Raw genomic sequence first — 24,898 nt, forward strand, 5'->3', positions numbered from 1 at the left:
TTCTGAAACAGCCAGCGAGTGAAGCAAAACAGAGCCGGTGAATGCACTCAATGCAGGCCGTGTGGAATAGTACTAAGAGAGTGGCGACACCTATGGGCTATAGTTCCAAACATTGGAACTGTATCCCATTGAGATAGAATGAGCACTTCCGCATTCCATTGTTACAGTGGGAGTCAACGCGAGTGTCGCCACTCTTACTAGATTACGCTGAATGCCGCTCTGGTTGGCCGAAATTAGCTCAGCTGTTTCAAGTCAAAGTTGCAAGTCCACAATGACTCACTCACGGATGGACGCGTTGTGAGCTTGTAGATCTGCTATTTTTGATGCGCAAGACCGTTCTACGGCATGTTACGTTGTTCACAATGTTTTGGAGTGGAGACTGAAGCGGGGAGGAGGCGAAGGAATGAACCTTGCGATGTTTTTCATACAACCATAAATGTTCAACAACAAGTTACAACAACAGTTCCTTTGGTTTTTAGAAGGAGCTACAAGCTAGGGGGAGGTTTGCTAGCTAGCAGGCTGCCAGGCTATGAATCAGATGATCAACTACTTAACTCTATCGCGAGTCTTTTGCGACTATTAGAACTATGCTCGTGCGGCATAGCTGTTTGTTTTTAATAATGCCACACGCGGCACGCCTGGACTTTTGTTGGATAAGCATGAAGAAACATGAAATCACGGCAAGAGCTACTGTAGTTTGACTGTCACCAAACTGGATAATATTGGGCAGAGCGAGGAGGAACTCCTGCTATACTTTACTGTACCGGATGACGACGACACGTCTCCAATCTAACTTGTTGAACAAACTACAGTAATAAACTCACCAATAGTAAAAGTATTTACACACTGCAGTTGTCCCCATTGATCTTATGAGCCTATGAGGCATATCGCATATGCTTTTCCCAAAGAAAATCTGTCTTGAATGCTGCTAGTGCCACCGCCGCCCACCGCACCTACACGAGTGAGGGTGACGGCACGAGTGAGGGTGACGGCAAAACCCACGTACAGTAGGCTTGTATATGATATGAAAACAATCAGCCAAGAATGGATTAGTACTGAAGTTGGCGAACTACCAACAAAACAACCGAGCTCACAGCTGCATGACTGCATGTCTGCTGTAGAAAAGCAAAAAAAAAAAAAAAAAAAAATCATAAAAAATATTAAAAATTAATATTAGCGAATAATCGGATGTCAATTAACAGTGTCGACTAGTGTTTTGCTAGTCGACTAGTCGACTATTCGATTATTATGTTAATGCCCTACGCAGAACACCAGACGTTCAAGACGGATCTGTCCGATATTTCATATTTCATCCTAATTGGCTAACATTGCCTTTCAAAGTTTGCAGGATTGGCCCGTTTTGAACAAAAAGCCTCAAATCATGAACGCAGCGTGCAATTTACGTGAAATCTTTCAAAGACTTTCCTACTATAGGCTGAGGAATATATCCCACCCTTTTCACATTGGCCTGTTATAGTGCCACCAACAGGTGGATTTTTTCAAAACACATTTTTGGAACAAAATGCCTCAAATCATCAAATTGCCATCCAAGGCATAAGAGGAAATGGCACCCTTTTCACATTGGCCTATTATAGCGCCACCAGGAGGCCACAACCTGACCTGCCCTGGTGGAGACCTGTGCCCCGAGGGGCACTTTATCTAGTTGCTAGTGTACATCAGTGTCGTGCTCCAGTGGGTTTTCACTCCACACCCTGCACCCCATACCGCAGCTATGCACACATTTTGGTGTCACGTGGGATTGCATTTGCTCATAGGTGCGTATATTGGTAGATTATATCCACAGTTCTGTACCAAACCCCAGTTAATAGTCAAACTCACCCTCAGCACCCCAATAGAACTCTGCTGGCACATTCATATTGAATCCAAAGTAAGTTACCATTAGACACTATGACTATTCTAACACATGTATACGTAATTGTTGTAATTAGACCGTTCACGTTCATGAATGACCTAGTTATGTCTTTGCATAATCACAAGCATTCCCAAAACAATTATTGTCATGGGATGAATAGCTCCCTACGGAACTAACTACTAATAGAAATTGAGAGAGAGAGAGAGAGAGAGAGAGAGAGAGGTCACAATAATGAACGTACTCATTCATCGCGTAAGAACGTTGTGAATTTGTGATTGATAAATAATATAACAGACAGACGAGGAGATGACAAACACGTGCCTGGCCAGACAGTTGCCGAGACGTTTCAGACAGTTTCTTAAATCACTGTGTCATGAGATGATTACTGCAGTCTGAGCATTGATAAATTACTGACCTAATTTAGTACGGTGGATTCTTCTGGAGGTCTACTGTGGAATAAAGTAGACTAGGCTGCAGCACCCTTTCAAAAATAATAACATATTTATGCAGCCTTTATTTTTACCCCAAATAAAACCACACAGTATGTTTTACCCAATTAAAAGCATATGACTGACTTCGCATAGGCATACATACAAAGGTGATGTGGATGTTTCATGTGCTTTATATACACTTATTTAGAGGAAAACCACTATCACTGTTGGTGTGAATTTGGGGTTAGAGACTGTGAAACACCTGATTCACCAAAGGGTAAATTACGTACAATACGTACCACAGAATATATTGCAAAAATGGACACCCACAAGTGGCCAGGAAAAGCTGGGAATAAACTCAGGCTCAATTGGAATTTTTTGCACAACCTTGTTTTACTACAGGTAGAAATAAAAAGCAAGAGAATCACATTGTGAATTTTTTGCCCAGGATTAGGGAACAATCAGTAGGCCAGAGCCTTAGCTGTGCCATGCCCCACCCAGCAGATCAAGGAGCCAAACAATCCTGAGAACAATTGAAAGTCTTTCTAGTTTCACTTACTGTAAACTGTATTATTATAAGCGTCTTTAACACCATTGTTTCGCATCACTTTCATCCTCATAAAATGACAACAGGTCTTAGATCTTATCTGAGGACCCGCTAACTTTTATGTTACTTTTCATTTGAAAATGTTCTCAGAGGTGGAAGGAAGAAAGGAAGGAAACAAGGAACAATAAATAAAAAAATACAACGTATATTACATGATATTCATTGCCTACTTCCTTTCCTCCAGGCTCCAACCATCCCTAAGAGATCAAAATGAACCCCAATAACAAATTTCATTTTTGTTAACATGTTAACATGATTTGCCTTTAAGGTAACTCTATATTCATTAGTAATTTATAAAGGTACATATGTCTGTCTGTCGTCTGTCTGTCTGTCTAAGTCCCAGATATACCGTAATTTCCGGACTATAAAGCGCACCTGAATATAAGCCGCACCAGCTAAATTTAGGGAAAAAACAAACGTGTACTGGACTATAAGCCGCATAGAGGCCATAGCCGGCCATAGAGATAGATTTAGAAGTTCCCCTAGTGGCCGTTAGCTGTAAAAATCCATAGATTAGCCACACCGTTGTATAGGGCGCATTGTTCAAAGCATGGGAAAAAAGTAGCGGCTTATAGTCCGGAAATTACGGTACCTAATATAACTCAAACCGAGCAACCTCAAACTTGTGTCCCAGATGACCTGGGGGTATAGCAGGGTGCAGTGTGAATTGGAGTGGATCATGATCAACAGTTTCCCAAAACCGAAAAATTGGCCAACCCAACCCATTTATATATGCAAAGCACCTGACAAAGCCTACACAGCGAAACGCATCGTGCAAATAAAGCAATGAAGCTAAAATAATCTTGTCCTGAGTGTCTCTGGAGTGTGCAGTCCCTTCCTCTTCTAAAGAAGTTTTCCCTGGTCTACATTTTATGCCTTGCCTACCAGCACCTCCCCCCACTTGGATGTGCACGAAAAGCTACCTGTTATCATATATAATTTATAGAGGCTTTGGAAAATAAGTGTATAATGGAAAGTTTCACTCAAACTAGTAACAAAGACAGGGTGTTTGTATGAGGAAGAAGTCTGAGGAGTCCCTTTGATTCATTCCACCATTCAAGCTTCCTCTACATTCCACCTAAATATGCACAATACAAAGGAAGTGGTTTGTTGTAGCCAGGCCATTTAAAAGCTGTTATCACACATTGAAAATAAACTCCCTCTACGAAGTTCACACAATTGCTTCTAAATTAAAATAGATAAATACTATACTGGGTAGCTCAGTCCGAGCACTTGCCTTTGGACCACAAGTTTCTGGGTTTGATCTTGAGCACCAACAACTCAGTGTACGAGTACTAGCATGGCTTGGGTAACTAAGTCACGCGGTGGGAGCTGATCGTAGGTGTGGCGCTTCACCTCAAGAATCCATATCCATGGGTTGTATGCTTTGAAAAGGGCCAGATTCAGGAAGGAGATTTACAACCAGGTGTAAATGAAGTGCGTAAAGGAGGGTGCATAATCCGTACGATCAATCCCACGTGTCATTCACCAAAGGTTGCGTAATGGCTTCATTTGTGCGTATTGCGGGTGTATCTCATTTCGCCGCTTTCCCAAGCGATTCGCCTGCTGTCGCCTGGTGTAATAGAACATCCACGCCCATTTCACGCCATATAAGGCAACAGGAAATGTGTGTTGACAAAATAATGTTGGGCACATCTTTTTTGATGTTTGGGGACTATGAATTGATTCAGCATGAAGACTAAAGCATTCTAAATAAATATACGCATGCCTTGATCACTGTATGTCACGCTCCGAGCTGACGTGGAAATGAGCGGACTGTACGACCCTGCACACAGAATTATGCAAATTCTTTCTCCGGGTCCACCATAAAAAACGAATATGCAGGGCAGAATCATCAAAATAAAAAAGAGAGCATGTTACAACCACCTAAAAGAAAGTGACCCACTCCATAACAAGGCACTAACCCACAGCGAAACCCCAGAAAGATGCCCCTGGGCCTCAACCAGCTGGTCCTGGATCTCTGTGCACAAACACAAACAGAGCCACCAGATAGAAAACCCACTGGACTAAACCAAATTATAAAACAGCAAATGGAAAGCTCTCTGACACATTGTAAAGAAGCAACCCAAAAGCAGAGTAAACTAGAATTCTATCTGGCCCTAAACAGAGAATACACCGTGGCAGAATACTTGAGCAGCGTGACCGACCCAAAACAAAGAAGCATGTTAACAAACTCAGCACACAAAGTTCGGTCTATTCTTTCACCACTTTAATAATACCAATTGGTATTGTATTTTATATCATTTTAATCGTTGATTTAGTCACCTTTACAATGAGGTATAGCTTGTAAGGATCAGGCGTTCGTGGAATGAGCAACACAGCTGAAGGCGTGGGTAACGCCTCCAAATTCACCCTTGCTTTGAGTTGCTTAGTGGATTGGAGTGCACTCTCACACAGTATATATTATTTTTTGCTTTTATTGATAGATGAACAGTAATCAGACAGGAAATGGGGAGAGATGGGGGGGTGACACACAGCAAAAGTCGTCAGGATCGGGACTCTAACCCGCGACATGCTGTACTCTGGAAGATCCAGACGCAGCCACAAGAGCTTGGTATGTTATGGGACAGTATCTCTCTCATAGGCAAGACAGAACTTCTCATCATTGAAGGAAATATCAATGCAGTGAGATATTTGGATGAGATTCTGGAGCCAGCTGCGATCCCATATCTTCAGAATCTAGGACCTAACGCTCACCCCCACAGAGCCAGGATCATAAAGTGTAAAAATGGCCAATATGTGTTGTTTTTTCCTTAGTGTGTAATCATCCAGTCCACTAAGTAACTCAAAGCAAAGGTTGAATAGTAATACCATACCAACCATTTGCCATTTTGGCATATTTTTGGGGGGCAGAGCAGAGGTTGAAAACATGACAAATACCAAAAAACTCCCATATCTGCTGGGCGAAGTACAACGATGTACAAACACAGCACAGCAGCAAGATGTGTGAGCTGAGCTGCTGTGATAGGAGAAGGATATGAAATGGAACACAACCACCCTAAAGACTACTAGTACTAACCATTGTATGTATTCTGCATCGAGTGATCTCGGTACATAGAAATTGATTTACCGGTATTGAAGATTCTGACTTTCAATTGTACATACGGTACATTTTGTTTTGAGTGTATTATTACCCTTTTTTTCTTTGGCAATGTAAACGTATGTTTTCTCATGCCAATAAAGCCCTTTGAATTGAATTGAATTGACAGGAAAGTGAGGGCACAGAGCAGAGAAAGGCTGACATGCAAGGAATAACTGACAGCAAGCCTGTCATTGTTGAGAAATAAACCCTGTGATAGCGGAGGGTCTTTATCCCCTGCTATTGAGCTCAGCAATCATTAAAAAATAACACACCGCTGGCATGTGCCGTGGCTCAGCGGTCCAGGCACCTTGGCCGGTAGCCCAAGTCTGGCAGTGTGCCGCGGGTTCGACTCCCGATCCCGAAGGCCTTTACTGCATGTCACACCCCCATCTCTCTCCCCCATTTCCTGTCAGCCTACTGTCTGTCTCTCTATAAAAAATATAAAATAAAGGCGAACACCACAACAAAACATTAAGAAAAAAATAATAATAATAACACACGCTTAAAAAAAAGAAGAAAAATCATGGACGTCTTTGGAAAAGCTAAGCATTTGAAAAAAGCCTGGCAAGGGGCAAAATAAATCTGGCAGTCAATGTTAAAAGGTAAGGAAATACGAGTGGCAGTGAATGAGTTCATGTTTACCATAATCACAGTAATCATGAATCATGTCTTCCATCATTATTGAAGGCTTTTGGAAATAAATTAAACATGTACACTTCAGAGCACTGCAGAGGTGATGTGTGAGTCTATGTCCAGATGATGCTAGTTGATGCTTGTTAATGTTACATCCATCAAAGGAATTATGTTTCTTTCTGCACTGTATCTAATCTAAGCATCAAAGCCAAAGATGTTTACAAGCGACCTTCCGTATTATAGACATTTTTGTTTGACCTTTTGGAAATAACTAGGCTCCACTTGGTTGGTAAAGTCCAGATGACTTGACTATGAATTATTTTGGTTAGTGGAATTTATATTTACCTGTATGCAGTATTAATATTGTATTTTGTATTAGTGTGTATTAGTGTGCTGTCTATTTGTCCTTGAAACAATGTGCTTTACAGTTAATGAGAACTTCACTTGTCCCTTGAGCTTGCATTTTGTATTTATTGTTGTGTAAAGAACTTTGTTGAACTGTTGAACTTTTTTTAAGTGCTTTATAAATAAAGTGCTTTTAAACTGAAAAGGATGGCCAATATGTTGATGATAATCTATGTTCACTATTTTTTTATATATATAATAAAAAGTAAAAGAAATTGGGTCATTTCCAATAGACGGCGACAATATATAAGCCTTTATTGCTGTACCTTTAGGCTAGAGCCAGAGGGGGAGGGTGGCTGTCTGCTCATGGCGTCAGCATGTCCATTCTCTATGGTCCGGCCAGGCTCTGTTCCCACGTCCATTCTCCAGGGACAGCTCTGTGTCTCTTTGGCCAAAGTCTCCCTAGTAATGCACTGAATTGGCATCGAAGCATGCAACCCTGCAAATGGATAATTCACACATGTGACCCACGTCTTATACTCAGCCAAAAAAAACATACAGTAAATAAGTCTGCAGACAGCAGAGTAATTATGATGAAAAAAAAGCTCTTTAACACTATAATGAAACATTAGCCTGGCATCACCACACTGATCACGTGGGATCACTCGCGTGAGTGATCCCACGTGATCAGTCTGGCGATGCCAGGCTATAGTGAAACATGGGAATATGGATGTATAATTTGATTTAATTATATCCTGTAATGTGAAGACGATCTGAAATGACCTGAGCTTGTGTTGCTTATTTGTACCCCCGTCCCCTGCCTCTGTGGAGACTGAGACAGTAAGACAGCAGTTATGTAGGCTATGGTGCTTTGGTGTCTTGAGTACTTTATCCCTGAGTAAAAAAAGGCATGGTGCTAGGTCAGAGTGTGCATTCTGCGTGGCCTGTCGCTGTCCATTGGTTGTGGTGCTGAACCATTTGCCAATCGATCTCAGGGATTCTCCAACGTTTACACCAGGACGGTCAGAACCCGATTGAATGTGCAGGGAATGTTTTTGGTGACCCTACACTAGAATAGGAATATATATTGGTTATTGTGTCCTATCAATGTATTTTAAGAGCTACCTACTGTACATGAGACTATTAGGGCCGATTCATACTCCTATTTTACCGCTGTAGTGCCGAAATTATTTTGGCTCGTCAGAAATTTTCAGTAGCACAGAAGCCCCCCCGAACCTCAAATGACGTCACATTGTAGGCTCTACAGAGCCGAACCGACTTTTATTCGGCCCTAAAATAGGAGTATGAAACACACCTAAGTCCTCGTCACTCACTAATACTGTCATCAAAGAGCTGGACCAAAATGACACATACAAGTAACTAGGAGTAAATGAAGGAGAGGGCATTCAACACTCAACCATGAAGGAGAAGATTCAGAAAGAGTATACAGGAGACTGAGGAGAGAGCGTATGGTACTGAAGAGTTAACTCATGTGAATGACTGCTCCATCATGTTAAAAATATATATATTATGGATATTTGATGAAGTCATGCATGCAGATATGAAGCATTTCTGTTTCATAAATATGAAAAATAGTTTCTCAATCTCTCTTTCGTTTGGTGTTTGTTTTTGTAAACATAATGGAACCAAATTATTCCTCTCACTATCTGGACTCTGAGACAACGCGACCCCATGGGATCCAAATCCGGGAGGGCTGCTCAGGATACGCTTACATCAACAATGAACTTATCATGACACTTCACACACACACACACACTCCTACACTACACGCCCCTCCCCCTGCTGTCCCGGCTGTGCTTACACTTTTTTCCCACACGCACGCAGCCCCTCCATCCAGAAGGGTTGCGTGTGGGTAGTATTTTTTTTAATTGTTGCCCAGACCTACAACTCGCCCTGCCTGCCCACCGGGCACGATACAATGACAATTGTAATGTGATGTGATGTATGCCCCCTCCCCCCCCGTACCTCTCTGTCAACACCCCCACCCCAACTCTGCCTCCCTCCCCCGCATCCCCCCCTCTCCCCCAAACTCTGTTTTCTTTTTCTTTGATGTTGCAAGAAAGATGTATTTGGCGCTGCTCTGCGGGCATAAGGGCTATGCTTGCCCTTTGTCTAAGACAAATGTCTTCCTCGGGAGACAAATAATAAAAAAGAACCTTGAAATGGACCCCTGACAGGCGTTACAAATATTTGCCTATAATAAACAATGAGCAATTACTTTACTTTCTGCTCCACCCTAAAACATGATCATCAGATATTGTTATTATATAAGGAGGAAGATTTTTTTCAAAAAGGTATATTTGTTAAAATGTCGTTTGTATGTGGACATGCCCACCAGTTCATTAAGTATGCCTGGTTTGCTGGTGGGTGGTGATGGGTGGTGATCCACCAGAACTGAAGCTGCACCCACAGCTGTTGTTGTGTATGATAAAGGGGGGGGGGATTAGAGGATGGGATGGTATTGTGATGTCACTATCACTGTCTAATCAATCATTAGACCCCTCACCCCTTGATGTGGTTATGTGCAACTTAGACTCTAATGAAGTACTGTAGCTTCATAAACACATGAAAAACTGGGGGGAAAAAGGCTTTTAATCCAGAATGGATCGATGTCACCATAGGCCACATAGTATACTATATAGGCCTACCACTGTACATAACTAAAATAAAATGAACCAACTGTACAAAAACAAACTTTCAAAGGGGCAGGTGCTTCTTTGGCACCTGTCTATCTGTGCACTATGGGGGTGCGTTCGGAAATTCGCACTGAGGGCACTATAGTGTTTGTTTGATTGATTGATTGATGAATGTATTAACAGATTGGATAATTACAGTACACATTTCAAGCACAACTCAATACAAAACTGTTAATTGTGGACGACACCATGAAGTATTACACTTGTTTACAATGCAGGGTGCATACTTAGTTTAGACTATAGTCGCCTCATATTGTTTAGACATAAGGTTGGTGAGGGGTGCGTTTTAAAACACGACCGGATTAAGGTTGGTGAGGGGTGCGTTAAGGGTTGGGAGAGGGTTAAGGTTAGGTTTAGGTGTGCTGCCCCGTGGGAAGTTATAGGGTTAGGGTGAGGGTTTGAGATAGGTTGTAGGACTATGCATGTTCAATTCATATCAATTCAATTCACCTCTTGTCTTCGTTTATTCAGTGCACAGTGGAGTGCAGTAGTGCACTCGAAAAAAAGTGCGCTGATCTAGTGCGCTGCGCCCAGGTGTGCTGAGTGACCGGCCCTACTCAGAAGTTGGGGTGTCCTGGGTGAGTGCGTCACTGCGGTGCGCTCCCCGGGGGCGAAAGCTATAAGCTAGCTATGGCCAGCATTTAGTAGGCCTGCCCTACATCATCATGCAAGTGTTCATCATTTACCTTGGACCAATGGCCCATGTTTTAACTGGTTAAAACTCGTTCGTAAGCGCTCGCCGCTCTGTGACGTGACTGCCCAGCGCATAAAAACTGAGCACATTCCCGGTGCGCATATACGAACGCACAATCTCTTCATTCCATATATAATAGATAGATACAGAAAACGCACTCTTAATAGCTAACGAAAGATAGGACAGTAAAAGTCAGACTCGATAAAAATGCATCACTCCAAGGCGAAGCTCAACCCATCAAAGTAAAAACATCAATAATGTTGTAAAAACAAATGATGCCTACTTACCAGGTGTTTGGTGAAACAAAAGTAGCCTGTGTTGTTAGGATCGGGACATCTCTTTGAAAGTATAAGCACGTTTTAAACTTCTCATGAGTGAGACGCAACAGCTAGTGCCCTGCATTGTGAGAGCGAGTTCGTTTCCAGCTGGCTACCACCTGTGTCAAGTGACGGCAAGGATCGAAATGTGCGTCACGTCGGACCAACGTAAGCATTTTACATCTGGTCAGCAAATTCAAAATAAAACTCAGGCTGACATATTTCACAATTAAATGTCAAAAAAACGTTTCCGGTAACCAGAAGAGTGTGGGCACCTGAGCACTCCGGGCACCACTTATATTTACATGCATTTGAATAAATGGGGGGCCAAATACATAAAGCCTAAATAATGTTAGGCTACAAATTGCTACAAAACCTTTGGATAGCTAGTCAGTTTATAGGCTATATAGTCCTATATTTAGGCTATATTTCCCAAAAGCTATAAGGTTAAATCTTTCTTTCTTTTTATAAATAAATAAAATTAAATTAAAAATGTTTTATATTTAGGTTCCCATGAGTCAACGTACAGAAGTGCCAGAAATCACTTTTAAACTGATCAGTGATCACTGGTTGCTTTACCATGCTTTAACAGCCACCACCCTGACTGGGGATACCCAGGCAGTAGTGGATGGTGATGGTGAGGCACTTTCAGACTGGGCATCTACAAATGATACACGACCCCAAACAAAGAGGAACTTTCTCTTTGAATGGAACGCCCTACCCTGCACAGATCTTCATTCTTATGACGATTTCCCACACAGTCAACACCGGCCCTTATTGCTTGTAGGCTACACAATGGCCTACAACTCCCAGTCAGTAAGACGCTTGAGGGCGAGAAGCGCGTGCACGCATCCGCCTCGTTGACGGCAGACTGCTGGGCGAGTGCTGGCGCTTTGGCATGGGGAGTCAGATCAACATGGAATGAATTATGTACTGGCCATATACTGTAAGGAGCATGTCTTGAGTGTACAGGGTTTGATGAGATCAGATCAACATATGGAATGTCAGCTCCATGCAGTATATGGAGATCTAAGGGTGGTAGTGGAGAACTCAATTTTCGCCGGCTGCCGGGCACGGCTGCACTAATAACTTTGGGGCAGACCGTCTAGCGTTTGAATGGACAGGTGGGCCTGTTGAGAACCCTAGTTTTCGCCGGCTGCCGGGCGCGGCTGACATATATCCATATATGGAGATCTAAGGGTTTGAGGTCAGATGTAGAGTTGCTGGCCACTATTGATGACATCAGGGATCTCGATATACACTGTATGGGCTGTACTGCGACAGCAGGTCGCATTTACTATGACATCAGGGTCTCCACATCTCCATCCGTCACATGATGTCACGAGACCTGGGCACCATATATGGGGGCTTGCCTGGGGTGACCAACCAACCAACAAACTGACGGGAAATGCACAATTCCATATAGTAAATGCGACCTGCAGTCGCAAATAAGACTATGTTTTATAATGTCGTATTATAATGGAGGACTAGACTATTTGACATCAATGTTCTTTATTATTATTATTACCCTTATTATTATTATTTTCAGCTACAATGTCGAGGAGCCAAAACCAAAGAACTGTCGTGCTCTTGTTTACCAGTATGTGCATGGGGCACAAAGTTTGATCAAGTCACGGACCATAAGCAGTCTGCGAGGCTGCAGCTGGGTGCCCCTATACTGTATACAGTACCCAATCCAATGTGCAGGCATAGAGTGATGGCCTGGCCTGCAGCCATTATGGCTTCAGAGTGGTATCATAGCAGACCCAACCAAGTACCCAGCAAATCTGTTTAATTAAGATTAAGATTAAACTGTTTCTGTACAGAAGCAGAAGGTGCGGAAGACAGATGAATTGAACAATATCAAAGTGCATCCTGTAATGTGTCAAGGAAGGACACCATTAGTGTACCAACTTGTGGAGCTGGCCTCAGACTTTGAGGTACCCCTTCCTGAGTTAGAAAAAATAACAACTAGAAAAGTGTGCTCCTCGTCAGGCAGGGTTGCGTATGTGTATGTGAGTTTTGTGGGGAATCTAGTCTAGCACAAATGGCCTATTGGATCTATATGTACTCAAGAGTATGGTTCAAGAGTTATAGGCCAAAACGTGAGGTGGCCTGTTATAAGCGCCACCATGAGGCAGATTTGAAAGATTTGGGGTGGAGGCTTTAGTCAACACTCCTGAATGTATCATTTAGATGGTTTGCTTAATGGACAAATTTAAGGTACTTAAAGGTACTTAAGGAGAGAATACATTTAGAATACACTAATGACTAAACTTGACTTAAGTCTACATGTTACTGGAGTACCCTCCCCCCCATACTTTTTATATACAAGCTGTAATATCATAATTGAACTCACATGTTAACATCTGATATCCATGTTTTATTTTTCTTTGAGAAACTACAAGTGGATCTTGGACACTTCTAAACTGATGGGAATGTATTTCTTATATAAGATAGAAGCTTTTACCATACTTCAAAATACATTTCTTTTTTTACCTCCAATGACTAGGTAGTACAGTAGGTACGTAGCAAAACCTAATAACTCAATATTGAAACCAATATTTCACAGAGAGTTCATAGTTCAATACTTGCGCCCTCTGCTTGCGTGCAACGCGCAAGCAGTTCTAGTTGTTACAGTAGTTACTTGGTGGCATTCTGAAACAAAAGACATACATAATTCATCCAAGTAAAAAAGGTATAAAGCAGAAACACGTTTAGTTTTGTTCAAATTATATTCATTTCAATATTTCATTACATTTGTAGGAAAATGCTCAGTTCTTGAGCAGCTATACAAAGGGAAGGATGGGGTTAACACTGAAAATAAAATAAAAAGCATTGTCCCGTCTTAAACCTTTGCCTTCTGTACAGTTCTAATTCCATTTGAGTATCTCTGTCTTCTGAAATACAAAATTAAATAATCAGTCAACAAAAGCTCTTTCATGCCATTTGTATCAAAGTAAATACAAAAATAAAAACCTTTACACTCCAAATGTTTAAAATATGTTAAAAGTGTTTCAAACTTTAGAAAGCAACAAGTGGAAACAAGCGGCCTATAGTGTATTGCACCCAGTGCAAGCAAGCCTACTACAGTATCCCTTCAAATCTGTGAAATGTCCTCTATTGCTCCAATACAGCTATTCATCCTGTGCAAAGGTAGCAGGGAACTGCAACGTGTACTGTATAGATTGTTGCATAGTCATGCTTGACAATGACATGTACACAATTAACATGCAACATGTTAGATTGGTTTTCAACTAAAAACATTTCAGATTCAAAAGAAAATGTGCAGAATTTGTACAAACAACAAATATAGAAATAGCACTAAAAGGAGAGGGAAGACTTAATATAATATGATCTTTATAGTATAGAACCCATCTTTTAAAGTAGCGGTTTAATTATACGACACATTCAAAAGATACAAACATCGTTTTTTTCATCGTGCTTAGAACATATTTTGTTCTTCTTTTGCTTCAGTTAAATGTCAATAGGTTAAACAGGTAGTACATCACAGGGACAAACAGTACAATAATTTGTACAATCAGTCTTGAAAATAGTTTACAGGAAAGAAAGTTCCAAGTACAGTTACACACTGAACAAAACATAGAAACTACACTTCCAGACAGGGAAATTGGGTTAAGATTCCTTCACTAAAGAATAGTGATTATTTGTTAGCGGAAGAACATGCTCTCAGATCCATCCATAAAGTATATTATACCCCAGTAATATTTTACAGGGGATACATTTTTTGGGAAGAAATAGACAAGAATTGAATTGATTTTACTATTATTATAGAAACCAAGTGGGAACTAATTATTTCAACATTTCTTCATCTAAATCCATATCTTCTGTCTTACAGAGTAATTGCACTTATCTACAATCTTTTTTTCTATTTTGTCTTTAATTACTGATCCATTAAGGTTGTAACCAGGTATTACAACTACAGTCTCAGCAGAAAGTATACCTCGGGCTCTGAGGGAGCGCAGGAAGAGTTTGCAGGCAGAAGTGAATCATCTGTATAGTAATGATCGCCAAAGTGGTCCCCATATCCATAGTGTAATGATGTGCAAGCTCCCTCGGGAAGGCCCCTGTCCTCCAGGTGACCGAGGTAGCCCGCTATGTAAGAGCCTGTAGAGTGCCTGTTAGCTGGCGGGTTCTGAGAGCCTGGTTTATTCCGTAAAACCACCCCACCAATGTTGTTGGAGCTATTGATCCCTGCTGCTGAAACCCGGGGTTTCTGAGCCTCCTGCTGTCTTTCACGGGCACGGCTGTTGATGTGACGCACGCGGCTTTGGCTCCTGGAAGACAGGCGGCGGGTGAGTAGTGGAGGGGAATCATCAATATCCCTGGAAGCAGAGGGGATTACGTCCGAGTTATGTGGGTGTGGGGCTTTGGCTACCTGGGGAAACTGGGGGGACAGGGGCCTGTCTGTGTCCCCCTCATCCCCTTCCAGGCTCACCAGTTTGCGCAACTGCTCTGTAAGCGAGTCAGCAGGCTGTGGATTTTCACCATGACCCAGACCACCCATCTTCCTCATGTGGTCCTGCTTATGGGACGTGATGAAACTGCGGCTGATTATGTTATATTTGCTCTGGAAATTGCACAATATATCGTCAGAGGTCAAGTCTCCCAGGGACTTGGACTTACAGGGGCTGGCACCTTTGGAGGCAACAGGACCAGGCTGAGGAAGAGCTGTGTATGGGCGTGAATAGGTCTGCAATGGAGTGTCAGTGTGAGTTTGTGATTGGTGCTTATTATTTGTATGTGAAAAGATTTGTGGCTGTGTTTGGGTGTATGTCTGGCTCTGTGTCTGAGCACAGTGAGAAGCTAAAGGTGAAGGGGTGAAGCAGCTGTAGTCCACCTGGTTGTACACTGCATCACAGTCAGAATGAGGGGAATACAAATGTCTCTCTTTAGATAGACTCGCAGGTGAAGCCGACCGGTCGGGGAGACACTCAGAGGAAGAGGAGCCATTGCGGAAGCGTTCTGTCCCCTCCATCATTCGTTTGTCCCCTTGTCCGTCCTGGTAGCACCTGGTTGGGGCATGGATGCCATTGTAGCTCTTTTGTTGGGTGTAGGACCTATTAGGGCCTCTGTTGTGGTCAAAGGAGACAGCTTTGTTCTGGGTAGTTGGGTAACTGTTCTGTGGAAATGCACTGGATTGGGAGGGTCTGGAGCTGGGAGGTCTGTGAAACAGAGACTGGTGGTGATTGGGTGCACTTTGCACATGAGAAGCGTGTGATATGTGCTGATGTTGAATAGCATGGTATGATGAAGGGGGATGTTGCTGTGAGCAGTTAGAAGTGGATCCATTCTTCTGGTAAATGGCATGCCGTTTGGTTGGGCTCATGAGTCCTCCCCACGTGCCATCATGCTGTGCTGAGGTCAGCATCCTCTCCAGTGGATCCTCATCTACGTTTAGCTCCACTTCCATCGAGCCACTTTCTGCTGTGTTGTGGTAAAAGTGGGAATGATCATTGTCTACAGAAGGAGCCATATATGTCCTTGATGTCCCCCACTCCAGTTCAGATATCATTCCTGGAGGATCACACACCTCCTCATACACACTCTCCTCTGCCTCCTCACCCCTCCGTGTTTGAGCATTATGCCAGGCCTGAGTAGAATCTGTCTCCAAACGCTGATGGACCGTTGCTGGGGAGGACCCCGAGCTACTTGAGGACATAATCCCTGCTGTGGAGAGTGCTTGAAGACAGATTGCCTGCTGCTTCATCCTATACACGGATGTAGGTGAGAGCACCTCCTCGTCCAAAATGGTGTAGACGTCCTCCTGCTCTGCGGTCTCTGGGCTGGAAAAGAGTGGCGGGAAGGACTGATTAGCCCGGGGAGTCTTCTGCGGTGAAATGAGCTCATGGTCTGTATAGCTGGTCTTTTGTGCTGCTTTTTGAGAACTGACATGCCCTTCCATTCTCCCTGGAGGATTGGATGTTTTGCTGGTCTTGAGAGGAGACATGACATTTTGCAGCGTCTTCAGTGGGATGGTAGACTTGAAGTTTGGCTGGCTTGGGCTTGAGTAATGGGAAGGTGCACCGAGGACATGGTGGTCAATGTTCAGACCACCATTCGATAATGTGGAATGCTCATTCTGGTCAACAGTGATGTCAAATTGCCCAATTAGAGCAGAGATGGAGCCATGGGTATCATTTGCATTGCCCAGGGAAACGGCATCAATTAGTCTGGAGATGGTGCTGTCCTGTAAGGACATTGGGCTCTTCAGATCAGAGTGATCCATGTTGACAGGGGAGAGAGGTGCCACAAAACGTGGGGCAGGAGAGGAAGATGAGGACATGGAAGGTGCACTGGTGAAAGTTGTGCTGTTCGATGATGTCTCTGGTTTATTTAGACCCCTGTGGGTGTTCTCCGAAGGTACGCTGAAAGGCTGTGTCTGTGTGCCTGTGGAATTGATCTGTGATTTGCAGTTTCCATTGACCGTCACCTGCTGTGATTGGCTTTTGGGGTAGTCGTTGACACGTCTTGCATCTCCTCCACCAATAACCAGATACGACGTCTCATCTGATTGGTCGGCCTCTTTATTTATATTGCTGTATTTCTTCAAAGGGGTGGAGACTCTGGGTTCAAGGCATGCTGATGATTCAATGGGGAGATCCACAGAGGAAGACCTAGGCCGGTCAAACGTCCCTATAACGACAAAAAAATAAAAAAGAAACAAAGATTTGCCAAATGTAGTCGTGCATTATATCATGACATGTACAACACCAAGCCAACCAACAATTAACTGACACGTTCAGTCCAGCCAACACAAACCATTAGCAATATCACAGACAAATGGAATGTACCACCATGTAAAACAAAAAAATGAGGCTGTTTAGGAAACAGAAGGACACATCCATATACTGGATCATCATTTGCAGGGAGGAGATGGTCAAATGGGATCAAATCACAATAGCAGTACTCTCAGAACACGTTACAACAAAATAACTTGGGTGACGCAACACAGGTATGTTTCTGAATGAGGCAACCATTGCACAATATGCATCTTAGATTACCTGCTGGGATATCCTAGTCAGTTCTCTATTATAAAAAAGCAGCAACAGAGTGAAGAAGGGGCAGAAAAGTCAAGTTAAAGTGAGGCAAAACACTGTATGCAGCCTGTCACTTCACATGAAGCTTTTTGGAGAAAGGTGAGAAAAAGTAGCTCAGGTATTATAACAATTGAACATTTCATGATAGTATAAGCGCAAAACAAATACAAGACATATGCAAAGGCTCAATTTATGCAACTTAGATCAGCATTTTATGTAGACATAGCACTCTATAGTATTACGCAGTTTCATTATATACTGTAGATATTCCACTGTTAGGTTCTTAGCTTATGTATGATTCATGATGACTATTTTTATTTATATGATGTATTACCATGTTTTTGCTTACTGTAAATTGCTCTGGATTAAGAGCATCTGCTAAATGCCTAGATTGTAAATTGTCAAAAAATGTGAAATTGAAACAAGCACAGTTGGTTTGTTTGTTGTGTTTGCATTGGGGGAATGCATGCACAAACTTTAAGATTAAATATAAATATACTAATTGTAAGTAAATTGAAAATCAGATGGAAAAGGATCGGTTTAAGATAAAGATTCTTAGAATCTTCAACTTAAACAGATCCTTTTCCCATCTGATTTGCATGGCTTTAACTTCAGAGTTCATTCACAGAGTGTATATTACCCACCAATGACAGTGTCCAAATCACGCTGCTCCTTGTCGGGGGAACAGAGAGACAGCTGCCCTTGCAGCAGCCTTTCCAGGGGCATAGACACAGGCCTCTGGGTAAGGGGGGCTCGGGGCAGGGAACGCTTTTCCACTGCTCCCTCTCCTCTAGCCTCCATGGCTGTGCCGATCGTCCCATCTGACACTGCTAGGGCCAATTTGGTTTTCTTGCGTCCTTTGGCTGGGGCGCTGGCTGTGCGGCGTAGGAGATGGTCACTGATAGAGCGCTTTCTTAGCATAGCACCAGAGCTGTTGTCCACAGAGGACTTGGAGGAACGGTTAAACAACCCTCTGAAACCACGCAGCTGCTGTCTCTGAGAGCAGGAAGAAATGAGGGGAAAAGATTATGTCAGAATGGGAATAAGAATTATCCTACAAAACTAATACATTCCACATAGAGATAAAATAGACATAGCCTGTACATTAATGCCCTTATACATGAATGCACTGTACGAGTGTTCGGTGTTCATAGCCTGGCTCCAGCCCCATAATCACTGATTAAACAAAATATGTTCTGCCGAATAATGAAGTGAAAGAAGTGAAAATTGTGAGTGTCAGGCTACTTCATTCAAGCAACAAGAATGCAATGTTTTAGCTAGCCTACAGATGGCGCCATTTACTTCCAAATTACCACACAAAAGCAATCAGTATTAAGGCATTATGCATGCATGTTTGACAAGCATCAACAACAATCAAATGAAAACAACAATAAATACATTTGGATTTATTGCAGGCATTTTTGTGAATAGCGATGCATGTATGGCTCTTCCAACTTCCAAGTAAGTTCAAACAAGCAGCAGATATACAAGCAAAGTGTATGGCATATGTAGATCAATCAATGTCATGCAAGAAACTGTGGATATAGGAAAACACAAAACATATGTTTCATGCATTCACGTGCCATGCCAGGCCATATTTATAGACCCTACAAGTATCAGGATACCTTATTAGATCCTAGAAAGTGCATTATTGTAAAGCTGGGATTCAGGACTAGAGGGCTCCACTAGAAAGACAAAGGGTCAAAAAAAAGTTTACCTTTAAATAAAGCAGGATAAATAATTCATATTACGTGAGATGCTGTTTTGACAACTTCAGACTGTACTTTCAATTGTGAAAAAAGGTTCAGAGAGGGTATAATACCTCTCTCTGAATCTCCTAACCCATGGGTCTTCAATAGGGATTATTTCGCAGCCAAATATTTGTGTGATATAAACTATTTTGTTTTACATTAACCACTTGAACCCTAGCATCCCTTTTCTGAGGTTAACCGAAAATTAACCGAAAATAGCAGATCTACAAGCTCACACCGCTTCGCGCTGCGAGGCGTTGTGAGCTTGTAGATCGGCTATTTTCGGCAAAGAGGTTTGGTGTAGAGGGAAAAAAAGAGCAGACCAAGTACACGTGTTCTAAGTATTGAGGATTTAAGTAGTTACGGTAACTGTCTGAAAATACACATTAACATGAATCCAACGCAACGCTACACAATGAAAGTGCTGTCAAACAAGTCTATGCAGCTATCTACGAAATCTATGAAAAAGTTTAATCTGCAACACAATTGTGTAGATTTTGTTGGTGTCCCTGCTTCATCTCTGTCTTAGCTAGGGGGTCCTTGGCCTGAAAATCATTGAAGACCCCCCTGTCCTAACCTTAAGAATAAAAAAGAAGAAGTAAACATAATATTACACCTACCTTTCCATAGATATCTTGCACTGTTACATGCACAAATATAGAAGCCTCAGTCAAGCCCTCCAAGTAAACATGCCTGTAACCTGTTGCCAGAGATGAGGGGAGAAAGAGAGACAAAAAATATGACAGAGTGAAATAACAAGATCAAACTGAGATATCAAGTGGTCAAATGTTGGCCACGTCAAGCTGCACTTGCCCACAGACAGTACATCGTTTCGATGGACTGTCTGTGGGTGGTCTGTGGATGGTTATGTTGTCAAGAATATATACCGTAGTAATATAAATGTTAAGTGCCATGGCTGGGGGATATCATATGAGTCCCTATGCCTGTGCATGTGTCTACAGCAGCATATCCACAATGATTCTAATGGACAGTGACAGAGCTTGTCACTATGCGTACTCCAACACCTTGGGCCCCTTATGCATACACATTAAAACCTTTATACAACTCAATGCACAATAAGTGAAATGCTGCACAGACCAGGCATAAGGCTGCTGAGGGCAACAGTCCGTTGACCAACAAAGTCTCGCCCAATGGGGTCGTGGTCCCAGACGAGAAAGCGCACCAGAGCGACCTCAGCCATGTGGAGTGTGAAGGATAACGTCTCCTCCCACACTGGGTTAAAACCTATAGGGGACGCACACATTCAGAAGCACAATTATTGTTATTCCCCAGGTATGTGTGCACAATCAAGACATTTGTCTCTGTGAGGTTGTTACGTTACACTGAATCGCAGGGAATCGGTATAATAATACAACTGTTAATAATAAAAATGTAGTAATTGTTTTTCTTTCCCCCATTATAGCTAGAAACTATATACAATATAGAATGACATTAGACTATAATGTAGACTATAGAGATCGATATCGGCAACATAAATATATAAATATAATAAAATATATTGATTATTGTTCTTGTTGAAAGTGTACACAGAGAGACAAATACATTCATATTATACAATCTTCCGATAGGCATTAGAGTATACTGAAGAGTGCGTTCCAACAGCCACTGATAATATGCTATCCTGTCGGACATCTGTGCGTTTGTGTTCATGTTCATGTGTGCACGTGTCTTACCATTATCATCCACAACTCGTGTTTGTTCTTTGCAGCAATCAACAGGCAGGCCAATGATCTCCACCTCAACAAAGGGGTCAATGATCTGATGAGAGAGTAAGACAACAAAATCATCAAATGCAGCAGAATTCTGCAATTATACTCTAAAGACTGTACTATACAAAGGCTTATCTGTCTGTGTTTAAAAAGCAGGTGGCTTGCGCACATCCAGTTCCTGGCTAGTGCTGGACTAAAGGTCCAGTGCCTTAACTAATGGTGTTTTAAATAAAACAAAACACCACTGGAGCAGAGCCTGTTATCTGTCTGTGTGCCTGTGCACTTCTGCTTAAGTAAACATGTACCTCTCCACGATCCCCAAGCATGGAATCTGGTGGTTTGGGCAGCTGCTGTCCACTAATGATCTTGATAATGAGTTGTTTCTTTGGGCAGGCTGGAAGCGGGTCGTCAGAGAATGAATTGAATGAACCTGGAGGAGGTACAGTATCAGATGTTGGAGCAGGACAGATGGTGTTTGACAATGTGGTGATGTGTACAATGCACAGGTATGAAATTATGATGCACTACCTTTGCACATGGGTGGTGGTTTGAGGACATAGCCACTACCTCCGTTTACCATGAACTTGGCTCTGTTGAGTTGCATCATCCTGCCCTCTGTCTGGTAATTTAGAGAAACTAAACAAATAGAGAAAAAGAAAGAAAGACATGAGATGTTTATTTGGCCACATAAACCATTATTAATCATAATGAATAATAATTGTATCTAGATGTCATTAGGCTATTAGTCACTTTATCATAATACAGTCTAAAGTAAATACATCACAGAACAGCATGATTCATGTCTTATATAGAGAATTGGGCTTTATATTCATCGTTACAGTATAAAGATTTCACTAAAGCCTTCCTTACCTACAAGTACAGAGCCCTGGGGGACTCCAGTGAACGAAGGGTTTAAGAAGTTGAAAATCTGTTCTCTTTGGCAAATGATGCCGTCGTGTGATGTAGTATAAATTAAACACTTTCAACGACAACCAGGCATTACTATCTTGGGCATGTCACTCACGACAGGCTAAAGTTAAAAAGAAATCCAGGGAAAAAGAATGAATGTAATTTATATTAAATAGTTGATTTTTCACGTGTTAAGATAGATCTTCTATTTTTGCATGACAATGTCTAAAATAGGGCTTAAGTGGTTGAGATTTACTGTGAGCCCTGAAAGCAGAGACCAAATATAAATAATGATGAAGAGATGATTGTGTGAGAGAGAGAACAGGAAACAAAAGTTTGATCAAGAACAGCTGTTACCGAGACGGTCCAATTCAGGATGATTTATTAGAGAAAGGAATTGGTTTACAGCATATTGCCTCAACTAGTTATTCATTGCAACTTGTATTAGTTCCTACTTCTTTATGGCTTTGAGTCTCAGCAATATGAGGATATATATGATCTTATTAACCTTTGAATTGAACTCAGCTGAATTGTATTGAAATACATTTTAATTAAATTAAATTAAATAATATTTGGACTGCTGGACAGCTGACAGTAGGCTCTGGACAGCTGACAGTATGTATAATATATATATATATATATATACACACACCGGTATATATATATATATATATATATATATATATATATATATATATATAATTTTTTAAAGAGTACTGTCAGGTGTCCAGCAGTCCAAATATTATTAAATTAAATTTCAGAATGGTAGACCTGAGGCCTACCATACCAGGTCTGAGGCCTACCATTTCGTGGCACATCTATGCACGGAATGTCTATGTTCACAGGCTTCTGTGTGCGGCGGCCTAGAGGGAATCTGAGCATGGGCGGCACTACAAGTCTTACACTAAATGCGTTCAAATGGCACACCGGACCTGCCTTAAGCTGGTGCGGTGGAACTTTCTTTGCATCATTTAAACTTTTTACAAAGACAATGGCACACCGTGTGATGTTATAATGTGCACAACTGCACATATCTTCATTTTTCTTTTCTATCTTCCTGTCATCGAATAAAAAACATGACAAAGGTCAGCGACAGATGAGGTCTATGTGTCGGGAATCGGGTTCGAGTCTTAGAATGACAGACAGCCGTCTCACCCAGTTGGGAGCCCACGTTCCAGTAGAACTGGGGGTTGAAGTTGGACGAGTCAATGCGATAGCCTGACGGGTAGATCCGTGACAGCCGTCTCTGATTGAACGCCAGGAACTCTTCAGACCTGTGATGGACCATTGACTGAGCTCTGGTCTCGCTGAATGACAAGACGTCACATGGAGCACCTGTATGAAACCATGGCATGGCAGACAGATCCACAGTGAATGGAGGACAGCACGTTTAGGGTAGGGATGATGACATACTTATTCCAACTAATCGATTGAATTGAATATGAACAAATAATCACACATTTATCAAATTAGAGCTTGTAGGTCGGCTATTTTCACTATTCTTGTGCGACCACACGACAACATATAAAATAGGGCACCTATCTTCATGTACACTAATTGGTCCTCACTAAAGCTCATTAAAATAACTTCTATCTACTCACTCACTGTGTGTCAGAGGAAGGCTGTTCAGAAACCTGCCTGCCAATGACATGATCGGTAGGCAGGATTGGTCATTTCATGTTCCCACATTTTTACTTTTACATTAACTTTTACATTAACATTACACGTTCTCCATCTTTATTTATTTTAAATTACGTGTCCCACTGCTACAACTAAACAGCATTCACAATCGCATCTTATTTGCTGGCCTAACACCTGCTAAGAAGATGGTTGCTACGCGGTGGAAACCGCCAAGGTTAGTGCCAATGGACACTAACCTTTTTAGATATAGTTTAGATAAAAAATATTAAGCATATGCCTTGAGAACTTAACTAAAGTCTGATAGATGATGCTGAGCTAAACATGTTCGTTTAATTTCGAACTTTCTATATTTAGACCATATTATGGTCTAACACGGTCTAGCATGGTGTCTTTACACAGTGGTAAGAGCTTTGCACAGGTAGGCCTATGCTTTTCATGACATCGTTCAGGTCCAGGGAGGGATGGGTGGGTGTTTTTGTTTTCAAACCTAATTGTGTGGCTGTGTGTGTGGGTTTGTGACAGTATGTGTACAGTATGTGCTTGTTTCATACCTTCATTTAGACACTCATGTGAGGCCACAGAGTTGGTGAATACCACCAGCTCTGACAGATCTCTACTCAGCTTCATTGTCCTCCTCCTCCGTCCACCCCTAGCAGAATGAATAAAGACAGCACAGGGTTATAGCGTTAAGAGTTAAACATAGTTTTAATGAGGTTAAGGTTAGGAATAAGGTTAGGTTTAGGTATAGTTTTACTAAAGTTACAGGTAAGAAACAGACAGTACGAATGTACTGTAATTCTCAGTGTTCATGTGGTTACATTTGTACAGTCACATAAAGAAACTGTACAAATTGTTTGTGTGCACTCTGTACAGTACATTACAATTACATACGGTATACTGTAGAAGAGGTATTCATTTAGCACACATTTACACCCATCTACACACTCGCACGCACACGCACACACACACACACACACCACACACCACACACACACACAGGGGGGAGATGTCCATCAATGTGGCAGCTTAGAAATAGCAGGAAAAAGCATCAAAGGTATTAGCACATATTTACACCCATCTACTGTA

The 24,898-nt window shown here is 42.0% G+C and overlaps 2 protein-coding genes across 2 annotated transcripts in view; both read right to left on the reverse strand.

Annotated features, from left to right (window-relative positions):
- Positions 1-10,821, reverse strand: part of slco1c1 (solute carrier organic anion transporter family, member 1C1) — a 31,460-nt gene extending 20,639 nt beyond the window's left edge. Inside the window, exons 1-2 of the mRNA XM_083772867.1 lie at positions 10,691-10,821; positions 7,319-7,491 (exon numbers count right to left, since the gene is read on the reverse strand). Of these exons, the coding sequence (XP_083628993.1) occupies positions 7,319-7,477 (159 nt within the window). The 5' untranslated portion in view covers positions 7,478-7,491; positions 10,691-10,821. The remainder of the gene's footprint in view (positions 1-7,318; positions 7,492-10,690) is intronic.
- A 3,839-nt stretch (positions 10,822-14,660) lies between these two features.
- Positions 14,661-24,898, reverse strand: part of plch1 (phospholipase C, eta 1) — a gene marked incomplete at both ends in the record, with an annotated part of 57,672 nt that continues 47,434 nt past the window's right edge. Inside the window, 10 exons of the mRNA XM_083773177.1 lie at positions 14,661-17,377; positions 18,426-18,777; positions 19,407-19,466; positions 20,153-20,232; positions 20,631-20,777; positions 21,227-21,311; positions 21,568-21,692; positions 21,791-21,898; positions 23,327-23,506; positions 24,364-24,461. Of these exons, the coding sequence (XP_083629303.1) occupies positions 14,661-17,377; positions 18,426-18,777; positions 19,407-19,466; positions 20,153-20,232; positions 20,631-20,777; positions 21,227-21,311; positions 21,568-21,692; positions 21,791-21,898; positions 23,327-23,506; positions 24,364-24,461 (3,952 nt within the window). The remainder of the gene's footprint in view (positions 17,378-18,425; positions 18,778-19,406; positions 19,467-20,152; positions 20,233-20,630; positions 20,778-21,226; positions 21,312-21,567; positions 21,693-21,790; positions 21,899-23,326; positions 23,507-24,363; positions 24,462-24,898) is intronic.

Source organism: Protomyctophum parallelum (genome assembly GCF_964188405.1).
Source record: "Protomyctophum parallelum genome assembly, chromosome: 9".
Taxonomy (NCBI): Eukaryota; Metazoa; Chordata; class Actinopteri; order Myctophiformes; family Myctophidae; genus Protomyctophum; species Protomyctophum parallelum.